The sequence below is a fragment of the Pipistrellus kuhlii genome, unplaced genomic scaffold (genome assembly GCF_014108245.1).
Source record: "Pipistrellus kuhlii isolate mPipKuh1 unplaced genomic scaffold, mPipKuh1.p scaffold_m20_p_81, whole genome shotgun sequence".
Taxonomy (NCBI): Eukaryota; Metazoa; Chordata; class Mammalia; order Chiroptera; family Vespertilionidae; genus Pipistrellus; species Pipistrellus kuhlii.
Window position 1 is genome coordinate 40,727 of NW_023425586.1, and position 15,101 is coordinate 55,827.

General features: G+C 44.7%; 1 protein-coding gene across 1 annotated transcript in view; it reads left to right on the forward strand.

The window, feature by feature from the left end:
* MEI1 (meiotic double-stranded break formation protein 1) overlaps positions 1-15,101 on the forward strand; it is a 51,457-nt gene that overhangs the window by 282 nt on the left and 36,074 nt on the right. The window contains exons 2-11 of the mRNA XM_036425474.2: positions 3,246-3,369; positions 4,149-4,199; positions 6,016-6,089; positions 7,246-7,351; positions 7,859-8,062; positions 8,982-9,112; positions 10,304-10,418; positions 11,252-11,368; positions 12,352-12,451; positions 12,545-12,679. Coding sequence (XP_036281367.1) covers positions 3,246-3,369; positions 4,149-4,199; positions 6,016-6,089; positions 7,246-7,351; positions 7,859-8,062; positions 8,982-9,112; positions 10,304-10,418; positions 11,252-11,368; positions 12,352-12,451; positions 12,545-12,679 — 1,157 coding nt within the window. The remainder of the gene's footprint in view (positions 1-3,245; positions 3,370-4,148; positions 4,200-6,015; positions 6,090-7,245; positions 7,352-7,858; positions 8,063-8,981; positions 9,113-10,303; positions 10,419-11,251; positions 11,369-12,351; positions 12,452-12,544; positions 12,680-15,101) is intronic.

The window sequence follows — 15,101 nt, forward strand, 5'->3', positions numbered from 1 at the left end:
CGTGGTAAACCTGGGCCCCGGGGCGCCAGCGAGACTCCCAGGCGCACCTCCCGCCCGCCCTCCCCTCCTCTCCGGCTGCCCTGCCTAGACTGGCCTCTCCGTTCCGCCGGCTTCGGCCTGGGCTCAGGCTTCCCCCTCTGCTGCCGCCCGCCCCCCTGGGCCAGGGGCGCGCGCTGGGGCCTTCATTTCCTTCTGAAATGTGCAGGAGAGGCCTGCCTGGGGCTCTGGGTGGCAGTGACGGCCGGGCAGAAGGGGAAGACTGCTAAGAGCTGGCTGAAGCGTGGATGCTGCTCCTCGGTGCTTACCCACCTTTGCCCTGAGTTGTGGGGTCTAGGGAGGCACCCCAGGAGAGTTTGGGAGGTCACTTCTGCTTAGTCAGTGGGGAGGATGAGGGGGGACAGGGAATTCATGTCTTGGGTGTGGGGGAGGGGCTATAACAGTGGTCCTCAAAATTTTCATCTCAAAGTGCTTTTACACTTTTAAAAAGTGTTGAGGACCCCAAAGAGCTTTGTTTATGTGGGTTATAGCCACTGATATATATCCTATATAATAAAAGGCTAAAATGCAAAGCAACTGAACGGAACGCCTGCTTGCTATGACATGCACTGACCACTAGGGGGCATATACTCAATGCAGGAGCTGTCCCCTGGTGGTCAGTGCGCTCCCACAGGGGGAGGGCCCCTCAGCCAGAAGCCCGGCTCATGACTGGCTAGTGCAGTGGCGATGGTGGGAGCATCTCCCGCCTCCACTGTACCTCTCGAAGTAACTGCAAGAGGGTGCAGTCCACGCTGAGGAACCCCCCCTCCGAGTGCACAAATTTCGTGCACTGGGCCTCTAGAGAGTGAGTTTGTGTGTGTGTGTGTGTGTGTGTGTGTGTGTTAGTATATACATATATACCGTATTTTCTGGCGTATAAGACGACCTCCTAATTTTACAATTAAAATATAGGTTTAGGCCTATATTCGCTGTATAAGACTACCCCCCACTTCAAAGAAAAGACTTTGCCGTCAAGATCTGCAGGTAATTTTTGGGCAATTTTGGTCTTTTGCCCCCATTTTTGGTTGACTTTTTTTCGTTTCAAAAGCTATATATATATATATATATATATATATATATATATATATATATATATATATATTATTGATTTTAGAGAGGAAGGGAGAGAGAAGAACATCAATGAGGAAAAAGAATCATTGAATGCCTGCCTCCCGTGTACCCCACACTGGGGATTGAGTCTGAAACCCAGACATGTGCCCTGTCTAGGGATGGAACGGTGACCTCCTGGTTCATAGGTTGACGCTCAACCACAGCCACACCAGATGGCGCCACTGATATTTATTGGACTAGAAATCAAAGCAAAAATTTAAAATGTTAATTTACTTAAAAACAATAGTAAATCTATTTCATATTAACATAATCCTTTTTATTCTGGCAAAAATACATAACCTGAAATTTATCATTTTGCCATTTTAAGTGTATAATGTATAAGTACTATAATTTAAAAAGTGGAAAATAACTACGTTTTCCAAAACAAAAAAGATAGTGAAGAGTACTGGCTTTGTTTTACATTTTTTGCAAGTATCTTTAATAGCTGGCTTATTTGGAGACAGCTGGATTTTCATATATGCATTTAATCTGTTACCACAGGTTGTGTAATGTTTGAAAAGTTTCACCATAGCCTTGTGAGAGAATAAGAGTGAAAAAGGCAAATACAAATTTAGTGTTATATGAAGTAATTTTGATCTCATGAGTCCCCTGGAAAGGTTTTGGGCATCCTCAGGGTCCCCGGACTACAGTGAGAACTGCTGAGCTCACTGATCACATCTGAGATACCAGTGAGGCCAGAAGTTCTGAGGTTGTCATTCTTGGGCAGTGAGTGAATCAGAGATACAGAGATGAATAAGACTGTGGTAGGGGAGAAAATAAGAGCACATTATTGGGAATTCCAAAGATGGACATAGCTGGTCAAGTGCTGTATGGGATAAGGAGGGGAATTAGGGAAGGTTTTTTTTTTTAGAGGAGGAAGCATTTGAGTTAGGCTTGAGGAGATGGGTAAGATTTGGACCAGAGGAGATGGGGAGGTAGGTGTTAATTAGCAAGAATGAGTTTGGGAAGTAGAATGTTTGAGGAAAAGTTGAGGTTGCATAACCAGGATAAACTCCATTCCTTGAAGTGTTTGAATCCAAGTTAAGGCACTTTGACTAAATCAGATTGTGAGGTGAAGGGGAGTCACTGAGCTTTTTTGGGAGTGACTCATTTAGAGCGCTAACTTAATGTATTATGTAGGAGTTATTGGTGAAGGAAAACAGATTTACAGTAACATAGGTTAGAGGCAATAAGAGATGCAACTTCACCTTTTCTAAAAAAACATTTTTATTAATTTCAGAGAGGGAGAGATAGATAGGAACATCAGTAATGAGAGGGAATCATTGATTGGCTGCCTCCTGCATGCAACCTGGGCATGTGCCCTTGGCTGGAATCGAACCCAGGACCCTTCAGTCCACACACAGGCTGACACTCTATCCACTGAGCCAAACCTCCAGGGCCAGCTTCACCTTTAATGAACACACTTTTCTTAGCTTCACCTCTCACCAGTTGAAAGGGTGATGTAGTCAGTTGTACCCATGTTCCTGTTCTATCCCCTTTTTGACCCAACTTTTGTTACAATATTGAGCATTTTGCACAGCTACTAGGCGAATTGAGTGTGAAGATTTATGTCTATGTTGAATGGAAGGATGCATTTTCTCTACCTACCTCTGAAAGTTTCATGAAGAATCCCCCCCAACCCCATCACTCTGTTGGGCCGTTGAAGTGGAAAGAGCTCCGACCTTTGACAAGATCTGGTTGGAGACTTAGATTTGAGGCCTTGGGAAAGTCTCGGAGCTTCAGTTAACTCCAAAATGGCTATAATGACATCTGCTTCTGCTTGCTTTGCTAACTAACTTGTTAGGCTTAAATGAGCAAGTAGGAAAAAGAGTGATTTGTGAACAGTCAAGTGCTGTGTAAACACAGGGTATGAGGCACCTTGACTCATGTACAATACTCTGTATGAACACATGGATTTCTGTGTGTAAATGATATCCTTTCCCATTCTCCCTTCAGGGAATTTGATCTTGCCATAAATTAGATGACCCCTCCAGCATCATCTTGTAATGATGTTTGTATAGTTGTGTACTGTGTATATAATTTCAGTTTTGGGAGTTCAGAATATTGGCTACTGAATGTTTTCCTTCATATGCCCCAAGTTGGTGCGCAAGAAGCATGTGCTGTCCTGTCTCAGAGATGTCCTCATGAGGCACACCTCCCTGGCCACGCAGCTGCTGGCTCAGGACCAGAGAGTCTGTATCCACTTCATCAGAATGCTTTTTGGTGAGATTAAAAGGGGAACTTGGCATGAATATTGCACATATAGCATCTATATTTGTTTTTGGGGTCTTGAGATAATTTAGACTTTTTTTTTCGAAGTAACACTAACGTATTAGCAAATTGTTTTGTCAGAATGATGAAGAAATGGTCACCTTTCTAAGATGCATGATGCATTATGTGGGAATGACATCCAAGAAGTTAGTGAAAATGTGAAGATGAATATGGGAAATGTGTGATCTTTCAGAAAGTCTAGTCTCTTATGGTTTTTGAACAGGACCCAAAGGCCCAGACTGGAGTCTGCTGACCTGGCTGTGACCCTACCCGAGTTACTTCCCCTTTCTTGTGCTTTAGTGTCTTCATTTCTAAAATGAGATGTAGTAAGATGTCCCTTCTCCTCATGCAATTATAATATTCTTTGGGATAAGCCCTTTTAGGGAGGAGGGGAGCTAGCTCCTACTGAGTACTTTTCTCTGCCAGAGGCTTTTCTGGCTTTTAACTGCTGAAGCAGTATTTTAAGGGAGAGGCGACGACCCCTAAGGCTCAGGAGGTTACAGCTAATAATGGGCAGAACTGGAACTTTACCCCAGGTCTGTTACAGACTCCACGCTGAGCCACACTGACTTTTAATCCCCTTAAAGCCAGAGTGGGCATTGAAAGTCTAGGTGCTAGGAGAGCTGGGACATTGCTTAAAGCTGCCATTAGTCTTAGACTCAGAGTGCCTTTGTGGTTCTATTTTTCTTTTTACTATTAACTTTCCCCCTCGTACCTCCTTCTCCTCCAAGGACTGTTGTGCAGTGTGGAAGAGGGCAGTATGGCAGACCTCTGTATTGAAGGTAAGGTGAGACTGTGTACTTAGCATGTGAAGCTGGGGATATCAGCCTGCATTGGAGCTGTGGTTATTTGAGATCTTGATGAAATGTTCCATTTAGATACAGATAAAGAAAGCTCAATGAGTTGTTAGTCATTACTTCTGCATTTCTTTCTTGGGCACCTACTCTGTGCCAAGTACTGCATTAGACACTTGGAATACACAGATGAATAAGACATGGTCCTGCCACCCTGGCCAGTGTGTTAAGTGGTTAGAACATTGGCCCACAAACCAAAGGGTCTCGAGTTCAATTCCAGGTTAAGGGCTCATACCAGGATTGCAGGTTTGATCTCTAGCCCCGGAGGCAACTGATCCATGTGTCTCTCTTGATTAAATATTTCTCTCTCTCTCTCTCTCCCTCTCTCTCCCTCTCTCTCCCTCTCTCTCCTTCTCCCCCAACCCTAACCCTAAAAGTCTATTCTTGGGTGCCCTGACCAGTTTGGCTCAGTGGATAGAGTGTTGGCCTGTGGACTGAAGGGTCCCAGGTTCGATTCTGGTCAAAGGCATGTACCTTGGTTGCAGGCACATCCCCATAGGGGTGTGCAGGAGGCAGTTGGTCGATGTTTCTCTCTCATAGATGTTTCTAGCTCTCTGTCCCTCTCTCTTCTTCTCTGTAAAAATCAATAAAATATATATTTTTTAAAAAGAGGTAGCAGTTTTAGAAAGTAGCTCCCATTTCTAGGCTGGGAAAACAAAGGAAAGTTTGAAATTATTAAAACTACAAGTTTGGAGGAAGGACCGCATATATGAAATCCAGATCTCTGAAGAGAGGATACTGCTCCTGGGTCCATGACCATCCAGCCACACAGTTAGCAGCTGTAACTAGGAGCAGCTATAACAAACAGATCATTCGTTAACACGATCTGTATGTACTTCTGACCATTTTTCAATCTAGAGGATGTGGATAAACAAATGTATCACTTTTGTTCTGACTACTGGCAGGGGAGGGGAGATTTCACTATTCTCCTCAAGGCCACTCTCGAATGGGGCTATAATCCTGAAGCCATTCACTCCTGATTGGTGCCAGTATAGCTTGCAAAACCCTCAGCAGAACCCAAGAACTTCACTGAGGTGGTGGGCCCTAGATGGAGATTATAAAACCAGAGGAAGAAAGACTTGCTTCTTCCTCACTGTCCCTGCTTGCTCCCTGCTTTCTTCCTGTTTTTGTATTATCCTTTACCCTGGAAGTGACAGAGCCTGCCCACAGCAGCAGCTGAAGTTCATTTGAAGCTTATTCCACACTTGGTAGAGCCAGCCTCTTCTCTACCCCTCTCCAAACAGCATTGGAAGCATCACACATATTGCATAGAAGGGTGGGTTTGGGGTTGAGATGTAATATTGTTGGCCATTACTGGCAAGGGAACTCAATCATAATTCTGTTTTCTAGTATATGAAGGAGCACGTTCTGAGGAAGGAAAAAAGTAGAACTAATATAAATAGTAGTTTGCAACCTCGGCTTCACAATAGACTTACCTGGGGAACTTTAAAAATATCTACACGCTTAGTTTCTTTCTCTAGAGATTCTGATTTAAATTGGTCTTGGGCATTAGTATTTTTTTTTTAAAGCCTCCTAGGTGATTCTAATGTGCAGCCTAATTGTGAACTATTGATGTAAAACAGCGAAGAAAGAAATTCTTTGGTTTGGATGTGCACACATGGTTAATGAGGGAGACGGAAAAGACTAATACCAATTAGCACAAGCTAATGACTTGGAATAGAAGGGCTATCAACGGGGAACTCCGGGTTGTCTTCCGATTGGTAACGCTGTTGTGTCTGCTCAGTCCTTATCCAGCTTACGACTCAGCTGAAATTAGAGCAGACCATTCCTTGCCTGCTGGATGAGTGCCACAAAGAGGTCAGTCGATGGCTGTGAGTACCTCTCAGCTATCAGAGCTGGGCCACCCCTTCTGGGACTAGATGGGAGGTGGAAATCCAGGGAGGAAAAGGGGCGTGCCTGTGGTCACCGAGGCAGTGGCAGAGCCAGAGCTAGGGCCTGGGTCTTTGATCCTGCTTCAGTGCTCTTTGCAGCTTCCTACCTTCCCCTTCAATCTCCCAAATGCTACCTCCATGTGGTGAAGTCCCATTTTTCTAGCATAATCATCCATGGCCATTCTCTATAATACAGATTTCCTTGACGAATTTATCAAGGAAATATGTTCACTATGTCCTGGCTAGTATTTTTATTTGGTCTGAATTGGATATAGTATTTTGTTCTGAAGGCATTTGCTTTCATAAGCATTTAAGGTAAGCACTAAGTGGGTATGTTTAACCTGCTTTCTCCAGGATAGTAAAAAATATCAATTAAACAAGCAGCTTTTGTATTGTGTTTTAAGATTTTGGAGTGATCAGAATCACTTTTTTTTTTTTTCTGCAAAGGAAGACACATGTTTATCTTAGCATCATCAAGAGCAACCTGTAATTATAAATGATATTAAATTATCATATCACTATAATTACTCTGTATGTGATTAATATATTAGATTGGATTGGATTTATAAGTATATATATATTAGTACTTATGATGATGATGATGCCATTTAACCCTATGGGTACTTTCTACATGCTAATCATTGTTTTACATGCTTTCCATGCAGTATCTCATTCAGTCTTCCCAACAACCCTATGAAGTTAACATTATTATCATTTCCCACAAGTGGAGTTAAGGGTCTTACTTAAGGTGCTACAATTAGTCAATAGAAAAGGTGAAATATATACTATTGACTCTCCCTATAAAGTACCAAGCATATAGAGTGTTCCATAATAGTAGCTGTAGCAATGATAATAGCAATATTTCCCCCCCCCACTGAGCCAGAATTCTGCCTTTATGATGCTGCCAGCTGAAAGAAATCTTTCCCGTTGAGCTTCCCAGTCCAATAGGGGAGACAGACACTTAGCTAAAGAGGCTGAGACACGCACATTATGGGCTTTGGTGTGGATAGGGCAGGGTAAGTTTTGGTGGGAGCTTTGTCCTCACCCTAATCTATGGAGTGGAATATGTTCACTTTCTGTAGCTCTGTAACATGCCCTCCATGAGAGGCAGCCTGGCCACCCTGACCCTTCTCGGCAAGTTGGTGGATGCCATCCCTGCTTTGGCAGACAAGCTTGTAATGGAGCATCGTGAGTGACCTCTGAGGAAGCACTGCTGCTCCCCATTCACCTGCTTCTATCACTTCCACCTGGATGGTCCATTCATTGTCTACAACTTCATCACTTCCCTTTTCTAGGCTTTGGTTTCCTGCTGCAAAATGTACTCTATGTTGGCCAATTTGAAAAAGTGCTTCTCAGCTCTGGTCTTGGGCTATTTATATTGACTATTTTAAAACAACTAATTAAGAACCTAGTATGAGTCTTCCTTTTGGGTGGAAGGAGGAATTAATTCTGAAATCTAGAAGCACTGTTTTCTATCAGTAAAATGCAATAAGTATCTCACAGAGGACTTACCCAAACATCAATCACTTCACTTTTCCAAACCTTGGTTTCCCCCTTTGATTAAGCACCCAGAAATAATTTATTGTGGTAGACTATTGGAAATTATCATTACTCCCCCATTGAGGGCAATATTTATAGTTTCATGTAGCAACTGACATTGTGCGGTTCCCGGCCCCTTGGTTGTTTTCTGGACAGGTAACCTGCTGGAGCATCTGTTAAGAGGTTTAGTGTACCCCAGCGAGGGGGTGCAAGCTTCGGTCTGTTACCTCTACGGGAAGCTGTACTCCTCACCAATGGCAGCTGAGGTACTTTCAGGCCATTTCCGGGAGAAGCTGTGCCCTCTCTTCCTTTCCACGCTGGATGGTGCCCAGACGAAGGAGCTACAGATCAATTGCTTGGGTAAAACGGAAGGCTGCAGAGAAGACAAAGTGTTTGAGGTTTTGCTTCAGGACTTGGGATACAGGCTCTCTAGAGGTGGGGAAGCTTGCTGCTTTGCAAAGCCACATGTTTGGAGATAAGATGTGCAGACTGAGAAAGATGCATAGAGTTGGTGTGGCATCTTAAGAATGTTGCCTTTGGAAGGAGAAGAGGAAAGAAAGTGGACAGCCATTTTTCTGCCTACAACCTTCACTGCCTATCCTGGTGCATCCTGTACTTGCTGCCAGGTTCATCTTCACCCTACACAGCTTGCACCCTGTCAGGTTTTCCGATTTGGAAAATCACCTATAGCTTCCTCTAGCCTCCAGGGTGATGTCTAGGTTTCTTTGGATGTCATTTGAGGCTCCTTAGGCAGGAGGTACAGGGAAAAGCATAGTCTGTGGGTGACTATCATTTCTTTTCCCAGTTTGGGCCAAGAATTCTGTTGTGAACAGTCCAGGGACACACAGCAAGCATCATTCTGAGCCAGGCTCTGCGCTGGGCTCTGGATAATAAAGATAATCAAACCCATGCTCTGTTCTGAGAGAGCTCATAGTCCAGATGGGGACAGTTAGAGTCTAGTGAGATAAGTGCTATTATGGAGGTTGCACAGAAAAGGGTAGGATTCTATTTAGAATAGTACTATAATTCTTATATATAGAAAACCCTAGTAAACGAATTCAGTGAAGTTGCAGGATACAAAATCAGTTGTGCTTCCACATACTAACAGCAAACAATCTGAAAAATAAATTAAGACAACAATACCCTTTACAATGGCATTATACAAAATAAAATACTTGGGAATATCTTCGGAGACATGAAGATGTTGCTAGGGGCAGTCTGAGGTGTCCTCTGGCGACTCTGCTCCTCTTGCCTGACTTCCCAACCCTTTGTTTTCCAGGTCTGCTGAGGCAGCTGCTGAAGTATGACCTCTTTGTGTCCATGATCATGAACAAGTCAGCCCTGGCGGAAAGTGCGGACGGTGTTGAGGGGCCACCAGGACAGACCACACTGCCTTTGGTGCTCAAAAAGGTCCTTGTCTTGTGATTCCCTGACTCCAGGTTCAGTGACAAGGGAACCCGAATGCCCCCCGAGCCTTGTCCTCATCCACCACTGCTTCTGTCGGATTTACAAAGTGTTTCCTTATTAGATAAACACCATGCTGTTAGAAGATTTAAAGTACAATGTTTTTCAGTTGTGAATCGTTTGTTTATTGCATCTTCCCCTTCACACGGGCTGCCTGGGAATGAAGACTACATGCCACAACAGTAACAAAGCTACCTCAGCTGTTTTAGGGATAAAACTCAAGCTTCTCAGCGTGGAACCTAGAGCCCTCTTTCTCTGGATCCTGTTTATCCTTTCAGCCTTACTTACCTGCTTCTTCTATTCCACTCCCCAGTGCTCCAGCCATGTACAACTTCTCCCTGGTCCTGTCTGCCCTAAGACATCCTGTCTAGCTGTGCAGATGCTCTTCCCTTTGCCTTTCCAGCCTCTCCCCCTCCATTGTATGTTGATCTCTGATTCAGCTTTCAAGGCCTAGAGGGCTCCCTGACACCCTTGTTTTTTTGTTTTGTTTTTTTAGGTAGCAGGTGCCTGTAAGTCACAGGGCTTACTTACCTCACCATATTGTGGTTGATCAACTGGGGCCTTCTTTATGGTGGGACCTCAGTTTGGCTATCTGTCTCTGAAGTGATTGGCACAGGGCTTGGCAGAGCTACAAGCGCCACCTGCTGGCAGGAGTATCATTGATTGCCCAGACTGTGGGTCTCCTGCAGGAAAGAGGAGGCACTCTGGTCAGAAGTGGGGAAGGACAGTTGGGGATAGGTGACTTAGGGGTTAAAAATATAGAGCAAACTGCTTCTCTTTGTCCTCCTAGGATGGTCCACACAAGGCCTGTGAAATCTAAAGATCAAGTCCTGTGCCTGTGAACAACAACAACAAAAAAAGTCTCTTTTCTGTGTTTATTTTGCTGTTGCCATCCTGGTGGTGAGACATCACTGCTAGGTTTTCATGTTTTTTCAGTGCCACTGTGCTCTTGTTCCATTTCTCACCTGCTGCTGTGCATAGAGGCTTCTTTCCGTCATCTCATCCATACTGCCCTCCCCAGCACCGTCCTCATGCCTGGTGACTGGCAGAGCAGGAGGGATCAGAGACATTCAGGTTCCTGCGTCCCTCTGGTCCCATCAGGGTGTAACCAGCACTTTCTGCTTCCTGTTTCTCCAGCTCCTCCTTTCCAGAGACGAGGTGCTGCAGGTGGCCAGTGCCCACTGTATCACAGCGGTACTGGTCCACTCGCCAGCGAAGCATGCCCCGGCCTTCATTCATGCTGACATCCCAGGTAGGGGTCCCTCCTAACCTTTCCTCCAAGGACCATAGAGTTCTGACTTGGTGACTTTGCGTCAGCAGCAGCAGCAGTCTTGCTGGGGTTCATGATGAGCATACTGGAGGGACGGGTTGGTGGCAGGTTCAGTTTTACAGGACAGACTCTAGGAAGTAGGTCTCATAATGTCTGAATTCTCTGGCTACAGATTTTTTATATGACCCTGAGCAGTTTGTTACTGATCTTCATCATTTGTTTGACCATTTGGAATAAACACCCAGTGTGGGTGGTGACAAGACTCATGCACCAGGGAGGCAAAGGGAATTAATGTTTCTCCAGGGCTTGTTATGAGCCAGGAAATATTCCCTATGGTGCTTGTAAATGTTGCCACATTTAGGCCCTCATATTTCCTTTTTATGGATAACGGAACTGAGGATCAGAGAAGGGAAATAACTGCTTTAAATTAACAAGGCTATTTAATCCCTGCAGAAAAGGGATGTAAAATCAAGCCTTTTTGGTTTTAAAAACTCTTCTCTCTGCATCATGCTGCTTGCCCATCTGAGAATCAGAGGAGCTGAACTCTAGTCCCATTTTTACCACTAATAATACCTCTTGGTGTGTCTCAGTTTCTCCATCTGTTAAAAAAAAAGAAAAAAAGAAAAAGGTTAGACCGTAACCCTGAGGGCATTTTTCAGATTTATCTGAATTAATGATCATGTTTCACGGAGAAGGTGTGTGAACTGATAAAGTAACAGGTGTGAGATGCTGAAGAAATGTAAGGCCCTCGCATTGGTTGAGGGATCATGATTACATAGCTGTCAGTTATTGTTTTCTTTACCTCTTGTCGCCAGAGTTCCTCTTTGAGCACCTTTCTGCTTCCAGCGAAGTGCTTATCTGGTCCAGTTACAACTGCCTGATACTCCTGGCAGAGGAGCCTCTCTTCTTTTCCAAGTGCCACACGGTGTACGGTGGGTAGTGGCCTGCACTCCTCTGGTTGGGAGCACAGCACTTTGCGGTTGGGAAGCCATAGCAGTGATGAGGGACTAACCTGCATCCTGGAGGCGCATGCTGCTTCTGATCATTTTCACCAGCCCAAACTCAGTACCAGATCCACATTCAAGCGGAACTATCCCAACAGTCCTTCAGTCCTCTCCTGTGCTCCACATATTGCTCTTCAAGTTAGTCCATACGTTTTGCTGATTCATCCTTTTTTTAAAAATACATTTTTATTGATTTCAGAGAGGAAGGGAGAAGGTAAGAGAGATAGAAACATCAATGATGAGAGAGTATGATTGATTGGCTGCCTCCTGCAAGACAGGGCCCCCACTGGGGATGGAGTCCGCAACCCGGGCCTATGCCCTGACCGGGAATTGAACCATGACCTTCTGGTTCATAGTTCAATGTCAACCACTGGGCCATGCTGGCCAGGCTCTGTGTTCCTATTCTAAGCCAGGCATTAGGCTTGAACCTGGATATTTAAAGATACATCTAACGTGGTCCCTGTCCTCTGGAAAGGGAGAGAAATATAAAAAAGCTGACTAGGACTGGTTAGAGGAAAGCACAGCAGGTGTGGGAGCTCAGGAAAGACCCACAGCTCTGCCTGAGTGGGTCAGAGAAGGCTTCCTGGAGGAGTGGAGACCCAATGTGACTCTTTGAGGAGCAATAGGAGTGCCTAGTGGGGAAGGCCAGCTCAGTCCGTAGGTACTCACTAAATATTTTGAGGGCTGGGGCCTGTACTTTGGCTTGTGTAGGGCTTCAGGGAGACAGATAAATCCGATAAGGGCTGCCCTCAAAATCTCACTGTCTTGCTCCATCGGCTCAACCTTGTCAGGGTGCCTCCTCGAGGGGCTGCTAACAGCATGTGCTGTGCAGAGCCCCTCACCTCTCCTGGGCAGTCAGTGAAGGCACTACCCTGCACTGATCCCTGCCTCTGCCATGTATTTTGAGGTAGGCATCGAGTCGGTGGTGAGGAGCCTGCAGGGAAGCCTGAGGATGAACAACACGGAGCTGCACAAGCAGGGCATGCTGCTGTTTGCAGAGATCCTGACTCGGTGAGCAAAGCAGTGGAGGAAAGAAGTGACGTATTTCTTTCTGAGGGGGTCAGTGATAGTTCACCCACTGGTTCCTCATTTATTACTTCCCAGACAGCCAGAGGAGATCAAGCTGTTCACAAGCTCAGCCATGTGCAGAGATGCTGGCCGTGCCCTCCAACAGGCAGTGAGCAGCCCCGTGCTGGAGGTGGCTGCGGAGGCGGTGAAGGCTATTTCTGCCTTTCTGAGGTGAGAGACCCAGGCAGACTGAACTCTCTACCTCTGCATGGACCTGAGGGTCAGGTCAAGGTCAGGGCGGCTTCCAGGGCGGCTTACTTGTCACGGAAATTTTCTTGTATTCTTCTCTTCTCTTCTCTTCTCTTCTCTTCTCTTCTCTTCTCTTCTCTTCTCTTCTCTTCTCTTCTCTTCTTTTTTCTTTTCTTTTCTCTTCTCTTCTCTCCTTTTTTCTTTTCTCTTCTCTCCTCTTTTAGTTCTGGTGATTAATAACCTACATGTAAATAATATTCTTATAATGTTTCTTTTTTATGTTTTTATTGATTTTAGAGGAAGAGGGAGAAAGTGATAGAAACATCTATGATGAGAATCATCTATTGGTTGCCTCCTGCACACCCCCTACTGGGGATTGACCCCACAACCTGGGCATGTGCCTTGACTGGGAATCGAACTGGGACCTCCTGGTTCATGAGTTGGGTCAACGCTCAACCACTGAGCCACACCAGTCAGGTTACGGTATCTTCTTTCACCTAGCTAAGTCTTTGTGAGTTGATTCTAAGTTGGTTCTAAAAATTGACAAAAATAGCCGGGACCAGTTTGGCTCAATGGCTAGAGCGTCGGCTTGGGGACTGAAGGGTCCCGGGTTCGATTCCGGTCAAGGGCATGTACCTTGGTTGCGGGCAGATCCCCAGTAGAGGGTGTGCAAGAGGCAGCTGATCGATGACTCTGTCTCATCGATGTTTCTAACTCTCTATCTCTCTCCCTTCCTCTCTGTACAAAGTCAATAAAATATATTTTAAAAAAATAAAAATAAAAATTGACAAAAATAGCATTTACATTACAATGACTTCTGTTTCTTTTCTCCCTTTGTCCTTTCCTAGATTTGAATCTCTAAATCTGGGGCATGAATCCCAGTGAGGGTAGGATGAGGAAGTCAACAGGGTAGCAAAGCACAGAGCAAGAGCAGTGTCAATCAGAGGTGCCCATGCAGAGCTGCAGTTCTCCCAGGAGGTCGGTGTTATGGGACTGGTAGCACCTTTCAAGCAAGAGGTAGTAGTTGAGCTGAGCTCTTAGGGATGAGGTAGATTTAGACTTGGAAGGACCAGGTTTAGCTAGAACATGTTGGCAGGTAAGTGTAGGGGTTACTGAGAGTATAGTAGCCAGTGTGGCCAGCAGTTGTGTGAAGGGGATTAGACAAGAAGAAGCCAGAATGCTGGTTTGGTCAAAATTGTAGAGAGTGATGGGTAAGGGCTGTTTATGAATCTTTAGATTATTTTAATTCTGACTTTAATTTCCCAGAATGTTTACTGAGATGGTTCCTCTGAAGTGGAATAGAAATGGAACAAGAAAAAAGGAGTGAGAACTGCTGAAAAGAATTTCCAGTCCATAGGACAATGCTCTGTCTACTGAGCCAAACTGACTAGGGCTAGCTAAAAAGAACTTAAAGATGGGGATTCAGTGCTTGACAGTCAGTGTAGGATTGAAACTTAGAGCTTCCAGAAATGAAGAAGGAAGGAGGAAATCAAGCCTTAACTATAGACTGAGTGCCTGTTAGAAGGCTCACAGATTACTCTCAATGTTCAAGAAAGGCCAAGTGATGAGGGTTAGCATAGATTTCTCCTTAGTTACTGCACTGGGTTGAATAGTGTGGGCTCCTAACTCTAATGACTTAGTGACCTTATGAGGAGAGGAGGCTTGGGACAGACTCAGACAGAGGGAAATGACTGTGTGAAGACATAGGCAGAAGTTGGAATGATGCAGCTGCAAACCAATAACCAGGATTGCTAGCAACCACCAGCATCTGAGGCAAGGCAGGATTCTTCCTACAGCCTTTAGAGGGAGCCAACACCTTGATTTCAAAACTTAGAGCCTCCAGGACTATGGGAGAATAAATGTCTGTTGTTTTAAGCCAAGCAGTTATTGATAATTTATTGCAGCATAAATTATCAGTAACTGGTAATTGGTATCATTGGAAACCAATTGGTATCCCTAGGAAACCAATACTGCTACCTTATAACCTGCCAAGTAGTCATTCACTCATTTAACATATTTTTTTATTTAGCATCAATTTATAATGCATCTAGCTCTGTTTAGGTAAAGTGAAAAGATGAAACTGGTCCTTGGCTTCTTGGAGCTCTCAATTAGACTAGTCAATGACCCTTGTCTTTGAGTCTATAGAATATGAAGGTTTAAATGGACCTACATGTGTTACTTTTCACATTTAACCAGCACTCCCAATGATGGCATCTCTAAAAGTAGTTTCAGTCTCTGCTTACAATCTCCAAGAACAGGGAACTCACTTCTTAGATACTCCCCTCTTTCTCTATTTGACTCTTAGGAAGGTCTTCTGTATACTGAAATAAAAACCTAGGTCCTGATAACATTTACTTATTGACCCAGTTTTTCCTCATCGAAGTAATAGAAAGCAAATTTGACC